The sequence below is a fragment of the Physeter macrocephalus genome, chromosome 15 (assembly GCF_002837175.3).
Source record: "Physeter macrocephalus isolate SW-GA chromosome 15, ASM283717v5, whole genome shotgun sequence".
In the NCBI taxonomy this organism is placed as follows: Eukaryota; Metazoa; Chordata; class Mammalia; order Artiodactyla; family Physeteridae; genus Physeter; species Physeter macrocephalus.
In genome coordinates, this window is record NC_041228.1 from 67,526,629 (window position 1) to 67,537,845 (window position 11,217).

The 11,217-nt window shown below is 37.9% G+C and overlaps 1 protein-coding gene across 4 annotated transcripts in view; it reads right to left on the minus strand.

Moving 5' to 3' along the window:
• PREX2 (phosphatidylinositol-3,4,5-trisphosphate dependent Rac exchange factor 2) overlaps positions 1–11,217 on the minus strand; it is a 351,708-nt gene that overhangs the window by 214,449 nt on the left and 126,042 nt on the right. For all 4 annotated transcript variants that reach the window (XM_007101594.4, XM_055091338.1, XM_024126953.3 and 1 more), the window contains exons 2-3: positions 2,960–3,031; positions 1,711–1,833 (exon numbers count right to left, since the gene is read on the minus strand). In XM_007101594.4, the coding sequence (XP_007101656.1) occupies positions 1,711–1,833; positions 2,960–3,016 (180 nt within the window). In that variant the 5' untranslated portion in view covers positions 3,017–3,031. The remainder of the gene's footprint in view (positions 1–1,710; positions 1,834–2,959; positions 3,032–11,217) is intronic.

Genomic DNA, 11,217 nt, shown 5'->3' on the forward strand with positions numbered 1-11,217 from the left:
GCTACTTTCAAATAGCTGTCCTATTTATTGTAAAGGATTTACAACTCTTTGTAGCTCCAAAACACAATACTAGGACCACTGGGTGGAAATCGCAAGGGTCATGATGGGCAGTGATAGGCAGATCCAGGATTAATATAGAGATTTTCTAACAATTAGAGCTGTGACTAAAAGTGATCAAGTAAAAACAAGATCAACAACCTTCATAGATGCTATAGAAGGGATTCTTTCATAAAAGGAGAAATTTCACACCATCTTGATCTCTAAAGCTCCCTTCCCATCTGGAAGATTTTCTCCAAGTATCTATGATCAATATCTATCAAATATCCCAGTAAAATATCCCAGTAAAAGAGGCAGACACAGAAAATGTAGTGACTGAATAGTAGAACAGAAGTGTGTCCTCTAAAATTTCAAAGACATGGATTTAGAAACACTGAGTGCTATTTTATACAGCCAGTAGAAAATGTATTGAATTACTTATTTCAAGAGATGGGAGAAACCAGAAGAAAACAAACTTCAGAAATAGTTCAACTAAATTCATGGCTGACAGATTCATAGTGTGTTACTGAGGAAATGGATGTCAGGGTGCAAGATTCCCATGTGCAGCCCGGCACTGAGATAGCAACTACTCCAGCTGGCAGGAGATGTGCATTCTTTCATGAAAGGGAACAGTCTGGATTAAGTGGATACAAACACACGTGGCTTATCGTTTTGCCCAACGAAAGCCTGATCTTCCTATACCCAAGGAGTCTCTCCCTTTAATATAATTACTTTTGTGGAATATTTTCTGATTCTAAAAATAACATTTACAGAGTCTGCTCACCACATACAGAAATATAGATCTAGAAACTCCATATCATTACTTTATAAAAGACTGGAAATCAAAAATAAACGAAAATTGATTTCTATGACAAAACATTCCTATACATTTTTAAATAAAACACTAATTGCATAGCATTTTGATAAGTAAATGGATTCAAATTGGTATTCTGAAAATTAGCATCAGCAGAGAGGTAGAAATAGCAGCATAATTTTTCTTTTGTCAGTATGAATGCCCTTTAGTTCTGAAAAGGATTTTCACCATACAGGTGGCTTTTTACCTTGCAAATCGATTGCATAAATAATTTCAGCTATCATGTGCAAAAGGATGAAAATGATCATACAAGCACGACATATAATTTGAAATAACCAAGTACTGGCTTCTTCTTCGGCACTGTTCAGTACAAGCCTCTGAGAAAAATTCAGATGCAGGCATATGTGTACCTAGAGGGACCAGGTCTGTTCACCTCCAGGTTAGTCACAAGTCGATTAACAAGGGAATGTTCTGACTAATAAAAGGCTCATCATACCATTGTAAAAGTAAGGATTTTCTGCTTCAAAAGAGAAATGCTCTATGTTTGAGGGGAACATAAAAATCCATTCATTATGAAACAGCCTGAATATTCATTAGAATTCAAAGCTACAGAGGATGCAGAAAACTAACTCGCTGGGAAAAAGAAAAGTCTGTTTATTCTTCACTGAATAAAATGGATGATGTGAGGCCCTCTCCCCTTTTCTGGCTCTAAGTGGAAGATTTCATTGGCCTTAAAAGACCCCAAACTTTTGGTGTCAGATTTTACTTCTAATGCTGAATTCCCACATACTACTGTGCCAAAAGTGAAACTTTAAATTTTAGGGCGAAAAGCTTTTAAAGTAAACAGAAATTGATCCTACAAAGTGAAGAAAGCAGGTTCCCACTTCTTGCTGAGCATTAGGTTCTGGATGTAAGCATTCTTCCACGACTTTTAAGAATTCTTTATGTACGGCAAGGATATCTTCAATGTTTGAGAACAGCATCTGTAAATAAATGTGTAAGTGCAATAGTGAAGCAAGTTTTTAAAAAATTCTACGGGAGTAGAGTATTTTCTCTCCAAGTTGAAAACGTCAGTGGAGAGCTGTCCTTCCCAACCCCGCGGCTGGCAGAGCACCCATTCTGTCTGGACATCCTCTCCCCTCCCACACAATTCTGGGAACCGGGAACCTAGTCCCGGCTCTCGGGACAATTCTGAGCAACTGAATCCAAGCACGGTCGTTGCCCCACCCCACTAAGGACAGCGGACTGCAGGTAAAACAGCGCGGGCAGATTTGCTGGCAGGCTTTGGGGGAAGGGCTTCTTTGCCCAAAGAAGTCCCTGCTATGGGAATCAAAGTACCTTCATGTCCCTTTGAGTAACAGGTGTCTTTTGCTTGCAACCAAAAGCACCCAAACTAAAACACTCCATGGTAAGGAGAATGTAAACGTTACTATTGAATTTAATGGGAAACAGTCAGACGTGCCTATAAAATCCTTGGGAATTGTTTATTTTCCGTAAAATAAAACAGCAACTTGGCATCCAAAATAAATATCAATGATGATTTATACAATTTCATTGAATAATGACTATACCACAATTAATTTTCATTTACCATCCCCCTCTTTTTTCCCCAAAACTCTTCACAATTTTCCTTCCCTACAGTTTAAAAGGAAATGCTTATACATTTGTGAGCTGAAGATACTGTGTGGACTTTTTCTGCCCCCAGTGGACCACCCAAATCGTTTGCTCTCCAGGGATCAGAGACTGGAAGCCGCATTTGCCCACATCCTGCCCCCCCCAGGCCCTCTAGCAATCCCCTCACATGGTTCAGCTCTTTCCCCCTCAAGAGACCTGAAGGCTCTTGGACTTGGGGTTATTTTTTTCCTCCTTTCAAACGTTTCCAAGGTCTTGGCAAAAATTTCTCTCTGTCTTCTACACCATCCTCATAACCCCCGTTTCTTTTCCCAAACCCTAGTTTCCCTTTTTCTCATTGTTGGCCAAACAATGACTGGTGACTGGCACAGAACTTATCCCGGAAGTGGAGACAAGTTGACGAGCCCTGAGGCAACATCCCACTGGTAAAATTTCATCTGAGGGGACCTTGTGCTGGGGTCCAGGGCACCTCCTCACCTTCACCGTTTCTTCTGTTACATTTTTGTCAAGTTTCGACGCAGCGCACTGGTTCATCCGGTGTAAGAATGCCTGCAGGAAGCAGGAAAAGATACTATGAAGGCAACGTTGGACTAATCAAATAACTGAGTGTTGATCTGAATTAATTGTTTTTTATAAGAAACCAAAGTTTAAAAATCCAATAACTATCGAGTGTAACAGTTTTGTTGTAAAAGGCAGAAATCTTGTGCGTTGCTTCTCCTACCTGGGAATTATATTTCCTTTATAGGTTTGGAGCAGGACCAAAAGTAATCACGTAGATATGAATTAAACGTATCCACCAAGATCTCAAAGTTCTGCGGTAAAACACACAGAATCAAATGTTTCCTAAACTTCTAAGTCTTGTGAAGCACACAAGACCAAAATCTAGCCAAATATGGGATCTGTAATACAAACAAATGGGCCAGAAATTCTAAAGGGAGCCCTTTAGAAGTGAGAGAAATTGAGGAAGTGAGGGAGGAAGGGAGAAAGAAAGGGACCTTCAAGAAGGAATGGAAGAATTTCCCATCTCCTCTTGCCCCATTCAAGTTTTAGGAAGCCAGAATTTGTATTTCTGGAAACAGGTCTGAGCTCTCCACAGCCCTATGGTTGGCAAATGAGTTCATTTGTATTTCAAAGATCTGGACTCTTCCTGATGGTCATTAAGACCATGACTAAATAAGCTATTATTTTAGCAAAGAAAAAAAGGATAAAAAGAGTTATTTATACTGAGCCTTAAAAGAGAAAGTTTAGAAGGAAAAAAAGACGAGACTTTCTATCCAGCAAATACAAGACGTTGTCCTCAAGACAACGTCCACTAACTACCTAGTGACCACGTGAGACCATCCCTTCCCTTGTCTGTCTTAAGAACTCCAGCCACTACCTGCCAAGTCAGGGCACATAGAAGCTTGAAGGAATCTCAAGATACTGCATCAAACAAATGAAAATTTATGTAAGAATTTCATTTAAAAAAAAAAAAGAAGTTCATTTTTGACATGCTATATTTACAAAGATTTAAAAGATTAACAAAACCCAGGATTGTGCATAATATTCCAAAATTATCACCCTCAAGACATTGCTAATAACAGTATAAAATGGCACAACACTTCTGAGGACAACTTACAATATACCTCAAACTTTTAAGTGGGCATTCCATTTAATTTAAGTAGTAATTCTACTTCTAGGAATTTATCCTAAGAAAATATTCAGACAAGGGGTTTCAGTGTATTGATTACAAAAGTGGAAACCACCTAAATGCCCATAGTTAATGGGATCATTTAATATATTATGGTACATGCAAACTACAGAATACTGTGCAAAAGTATAATCATAAATGGAATGGGATGAAAATTATATATACATATGTGTGTATACAGCAAATGTCTATAAAATACTGTTTGGCGAAAAAAATTACTAAACAGCATACTGGATGTGCACATACCCATACATACACACTTTCGTGTATATATACATATATATATATATACACACACACACAACTGTATATGTGTGTATATATACGTATATATTATATATATGAATATTACACATGTATATAATATATACATATATACACATGTGTAATGTCAGTGTGCATTCATACTAAGAAAAAATATGTAGCATATACCAAAATGCAAAGTGATTACCTCCAGGTGATAGGAAGATGACCTTTGTACACTTTCTTATTGTCAAAATATCTGGCTGTGTGCATGTTGTAACTTTTGTAAAGAAAAATAACAAAATTATTTAAAGGAAACAAAACAAATGGGCCACAGATCTCACTCCTAGCTTTAGCTTCAGCACCATCTTGATTCCTGATTCAATGGGTTCACGTTTCAGATTCCATAGCTACAAAGCCATATCAGTACTGACAGCCTCAAATGAATGAAAGAATTCAGCTGAATTAAATAAAATGAATATGAAAGTACTGGATGTCACCTTAACTTTTTTATTGGAAACGTGATACAATCTTTTGAAATAGTATCTGAAGTTAGGTATAATTGGCAATGGAGAGAGATTTTCGAATTTTCTGACCTTAAGTGCCTATTTTATTTAGTGTGAGTCTAATTTTTAATTTTAGTTTTGTTTTTCTTGAATAGATTTCCATATACCTATACTAAAAATGCTCCTTAGCTCTTTCCGTTTAGTCTTAAAACAGCACGGTCGCTTTGGTTGCTGAGTTTACATTTCATATTAACCACATAGAAAACAACCTCTCGTGCAAGCAAAACTTAAACTTCACTTCTACATGTATAAACCTTATCTTCATAAACTGAACTCAGTCACATTCTGAAACCAACAAATTGAAGACAGAAGGTAGTGAAAATGAATCAAACGATGAGGTAGAAGGAAACATACAAGCTAATAAAGTAAACTCTATCTGACTTTTTATCTTCAATCCTCCGTGACAAAGTTACTACGGAACTTTTTGTTTAACTGCATATGAAAGAAAACCTGGAACTTCTTAGCATTTCTAACCAAGCATTTATTTTTCCCAAGAGCCTCATTTTATACAACAGTGAAGGCAGATTTAAGACAGTTTGCTCAGAGGGCAAAATCATGAAAACCGTTTGACATTTTTTACAAAATGTGTAAGTCTTCCTCTCTGAAGATAAACAACGTGTTCTCAGAATCATCGTTTAACAACCAGAATCTACAGAGTCCTTTCAGACTTTGGTAAACTGGGGCATTTAATCTTTCTCCTATCAATCAAGGAAGCATTAATACCCTAGTCACAAAAACACATGAGATTTAATATGTTGTTTTATCTCTGTATTCATTCATTCTCCCTGGTTCAGAATTTCATCAGAATTAGATCATCTTCATTCTGATACAAATATATGGAAAATAAGTACCAGAAAATGGCTTTTAATGCCAGTGGTTCTCAAACTTTTCACTGTGTATAAGACTTGGAGAGTTTCTTCCAAATGCAGATTCTCCAGCCCTGTCCCCAGAAGGTCTGATTCAGCAGATTGGTTTAGGACCCAGAAATCTGCATTTTGAGCAAGTTCCCTAATACACTTGGTCCAGAGACCACAGTCTGATGATCTTTATGTTTATTCTTCCAAAGACTAAAGAAACAGACTGTGAAACAAATAAGTAAGACTCAATGGGAAAAACGGATTCACTTATTTCACCTTGACTTTCAACTCCAGGTCATACCCCCTCTATGTACCCTCTCACTCAGCCACTTGGGGTTCCTGATACCTCACCAGAGGACCCTCCCCCAAACAATGAAAATCACAATCTGGGCTGCATAAATAGGTGATAATAATCTCTGAAGGCTCCTGAGATGCAGGGACAGGTGAGCCAGGTAAGACAGCCTAGGTCACCTTTGGAGGAAGGGAGGCTCGCAGGGGCCCCTCCCTGCACCTCCAGCTTGCAGGTGTGTAATTAGCACAGCACACACTCAGCAAACCAGGGCTCCCCTGACAATGCTGCACAGTGTATTCCCAGATATCACTCTAGTTGTGGGCTGCTTTCTTCCCATTCAGAGAGCTCTCCTCACCTCTTCAATTTGCTCTACGTTGTTTTCCTCTCAACAAGAGTTTGATAAAATGTATTAAAGTGATACATTAGTTAAAGTTTGAGAAAGCTAAAAGTGCCACAAGTTTGCTACCAAGAAATCAAAAGAAGGAAGAAAACTCTTTCAGATATAATAGGGAGATGACAGCAATCCCCTTTGGCTTTGTCTGTCCATCTGGGCCACTGCCAGCTCAAAAGTAAAGTCCATGATGAGTTTTATTCTCAGAATGCATTTGCTTATCTTATAATTTCAGGGTACTAAATGATAATCTTTCTCAACTCATTTTTGTCCTTCCCACTCTTTACATCAGTCAGGCACACACAGATCACTCTCAAATATCGCACAGATTTTAACAGTTCGCACTTTTAATTCTAGATACCTGATGCCAATCTGAATTTCATATCATACAGGGGTTAAACCTTATTACTCTTATAAATATTCTACATTCAGAATGATTTTAGCAGCAACCTGTCACCTTGAAACTGTGGCTATTTAATATCAACAGAGATGGATAAATTTTACATATGAAGGATTTAAGAGGAGCTGCACTATTGCGGAAAAAGTGTACTCATTTCATGAAAATACGTGGAAAAAATAAGAGTAAATATTTTCCTTTTACCTCTTGAACTTTAAAACAATATTATGACATCAAAATTCTTTGGAAAACAGTGTTTTGTTTTGTTTTCCTGAGAAAAAAACAAAGTCCTATTAAGTGAAAAAGGCTTGTCATTTGAGTTTGCCTTGAATACCTGGTTGATCGTGGCACCATTTTATTGGAATGGAGAAGTCAAAATGAGGAGTAATTGTTGGAGTGGGAGGCTCAACTTGTCCTGGCCGTGTTGAATTTGAGATGCCTACTGGACACCAATGTAGAGATCTCAAGTAGGGAGGTAGCTGTACTGATCTTGGTTTCTGAGGTGAGTTCGAGGCTGAAGTTAAAGAGTTGAGTGCCCCTGGCACAAAGACATAACTCAGGGAAAGTGTTCATAACTCAGGGAAAAGAGAAGAGACAGCTGGCCCCAGTTCATTGGAGAAAGTATATAGATAGAGAAGAAAAAAAAGCCCCAGGACATAACCTTGGGGGCACTCCAACATTTACAGGTCAAGCAGAAGAAGAGAAACCAAAGAAGCCAGTAAGGTAGGAAGGAGAAAAACCAGGAGAGTATAGTGTCACAAAAGCCAACAGAGAGAGGGCTTCAAAAAAGGAGTGGTCAATTGCTTAAACAGTGCTGAGAATTCAGGTAAGGTACAAACAGATATATGACTTGACAACACAAGGTCGGTCACTGGTGATCTTGACCATGGCACTTCCAAATGAATGGATAGAAGGAGAAATGGAAAATAGAAAGATGGAGTCTATAACCACAAAAAACATTTAAAAGTTTTTAAAGTTTTGCTGAGAGCCCTCTCTCAGAGAGGGCTCCATATCTCAGAGATATGGAGGTGAATTTAGAACAAGGAACAGTTTATTTTTTAAGCTAGAAAATACTAGCTCAATTCATCATTCGAGTTACGTTTTATGTTCCCTTATTATACTTTTGGCAAATCCTTCATGAATTCTCCAGTCCACTGGATCTCACTTTTTCTTGAACACCCATTGAGTCCCAATTTTTTGAGTAGAACTCCTTTATTTAACATGAAAAAAAGTAATAGACATGCATATTGCGGTGTTAAGGTCTGTAAATTTAAATACATATTAACTATTAACCACTAAACAAAATTCAATGATAGGCATTGTTCTTGGCAGTGGTTCTTAAACATTTTAATCTCAGGACTCCTTTACACTCTTAAAAATTACGGAGAACCACAAAGAGCTTTTATTTATGTGTATTATATCTATCAATATTTAATATGTTAGCAACTAAAATGCTAACAAATGCTTCAATGCATTGTGATATATTGTTTGGAAACGTATTTTCAATGATAGTTGGAAAAGGGAAAAATATGTTCATTGCTATAACATTTTCAGTGAGTTGTGAATATTCTTCTTTAATACAACAACAAAATTCAATAAGTGGTAGTTTCTTAAAGGTAGTCATGATGTGGAATTTGAAACCGTATCAGTGAACTTTTCATACTCTGTTACCTTAAAACCCATTGACCTATCTTGGAATTTGAAGAGACCTTTTATCCATGTTTGGTGTTGTACATTTTTTAATAGTGATTCACTAAGAGTTATGCATATCTTCCAAGTATTAACACATTTCATTATTCAATATTAAAAAAACACATCACATTAGTTAATATCAGTATATCCAACTCATTAGAAAAGTCTTTAAGTATAAGGAAGCTGCCAAGCTCACAGTGATAGACATAAATTTTCCAAACTCTAAATTCACTTGAATTTATCACCATAAGCAAATACTACCAGTTTTTTTTCTTGCAATGACAGGCTCACTTCATTCTTTTTTGAGAAAATATCTTCCAAATACCCAAATACCCCAAATCTGAAACCACAGTTCATCCCACAGCTGCTGTTTCAAGTAAATATGATGTTCCATAGCAACTCAAACAATCACACCCAGTCTTTGCCTGGAGACAACCATAACACTCGCATACGCAGCAAAGTACCTAGCTATATCTCCCAACTCATCTCACAGAATATTAAACAGATGTGCTTAAGAGTCAAGATTTAATAAAATTAATAATTTTTACAGCTTTATCCAGAACATTCTTCAATGCAACCTTTATTCCCAACCACCCACACGAGTGGGTGACAGTATACAGTGACAACTAGTACACTTTGGTGCCACTGCATTGACTCACGCTAAAGCACCAGCAGCTTTACACATCATTGCTTTGCACCATTAGTGCAAACATCAACACACAAACAGGTGAAAACAGAATTACAACTTATCAGATCACAAACGCCTGAGCTGAAATGTTTGCCAGAAGCAGTACAGGTTAGGAAATCCTGAACGGTAACTGACAAATTATTGAAGGCTCAGTATGGACAAGTCTGAGGATTAAAACTCCAGGGGGACACAGTCAAAGGAGGGAGGGGAGGGCTCACACTTTTGTGAGTTTTACCTCCAGGAGCTTTACCAGTTTCTCACAGTGAATATCAGAGTGAAATCTTCTCCTATGCCCCTAGAGGGAGGGGAAAAGTAACCATTTTGAAATACATCAGAGCATTCTGTTCTTCCTAATGAGGCCTGCTCAAGAGGAAACTATTTTACCAGAGTCTACACTATTGGGGTTATAGCAGAGCCTAATTGAACTGTGGGAAGAGAAATGCTGACTCCTGCCTGCTCTAGTCTTCCAGATGGGAAAAGAAAGATACTCAACCCTAACTTACACTTACCAACTTTTTCCATATAAGGAGGGGGGACTACTGAGAAAAAACTGGTGAAGTTCACAGCTCAGGGACACAGGCTCACCAAAAGACTTAATCATAAGACTACAGAACACTTCCCATCCCTCCACATCTTACTTACCACACACTAAAGGCCTATTTACCAGAGTTCCTTTCACACAGTACATCATGTCTGGCTTTCAACCAAAAACTACAAGGCATACTAAAATACAAAAAAAGCAGATAGAAAAGACAGAGGAAGCATCAGAACCATACTCAGATATGGCAGAGATGTTGGAGTTATCAGACCAGGAATTTCAAACAACTAGGAGTAATATGCTAAGAGTTCTGCTGAAAAAAGTAGACAACATGCAAGAACAGATGGACAATGAAAGCAGAGAGATGGAAATTTTAAGAAAGGATCAAAAAGAAATCCTAGAGATTTTTTTTAAAACTATAACATAAATGAAGAATGCCTTTGATGGGCTCATTAGGAGACTCGAGTAAAGAATCACTGACTTTGCGGATATGGCAACAGAAACTTCCAAAACTTAAAAGCAAAGGAAAAAAAAAAAAAGACTGAAAGCAATGGGATAGAATATCCAAAAACTCCACAGTTCTCCAAAATGACACAAGGTATAATATATGCATAATGGGAATAACAGAAGGAAAAGAGAGATGAGAGAACAGAAGAAATATTCAAACAATAATGACCAAGAATTTCCCCAAATTCATGTCAGATACCAAACCACAGATTCAGGAAAGTCAGAATACCAAACAAGATAAATGCCCCCCAAACCCCACAATTAGACATATATTCAAACTGAAAAAAAATCAAAGATTAAAAGAAAATCTTGAAAGAGCCAGAGGAAAAGAAACACCTTACTTACAGAGAAACAAAGAAAAGAATTACATTTGACTTTTCCTCAGAAACCATGCCAGCAAGAAGAGAATGGAGAGAAATATTTAAAGTGTTGGGATTAAAAAAATCACCAACCTAGAATTCTGTACCCTGTGAAACTATACTTCAAAAGTGAAGGGGAAATAAAAACTCTCAGACAAACAAACATGGAGTGGTAGACCTGTCTTGCAAGAAAGAGTAAATGTTCTTAAATCAGAAGGCAAATGATATGGGTCAAAAATTTGGATGGGGCTTCCCTGGTGGCGCAGTGGTTGAGAGTTCGCCTGCCGATGCAGGGGACACGGGTTCGTGCCCCGGTCCGGGAAGATCCCACATGCTGCGAAGCGGCTGGCCCGTGAGCCATGGCCACTGAGCCTGTGCATCCGGAGCCTGTGCTCCACAATGGGAGAGGCCACAACAGTGAGAGGCCGGTGTACCACAAAAAAAAAAAAACCCAATCCAAAAATGGGCAGAAGACCTAAAAAGACATTTCTCCAAAGAAGATATACAGATTGCCA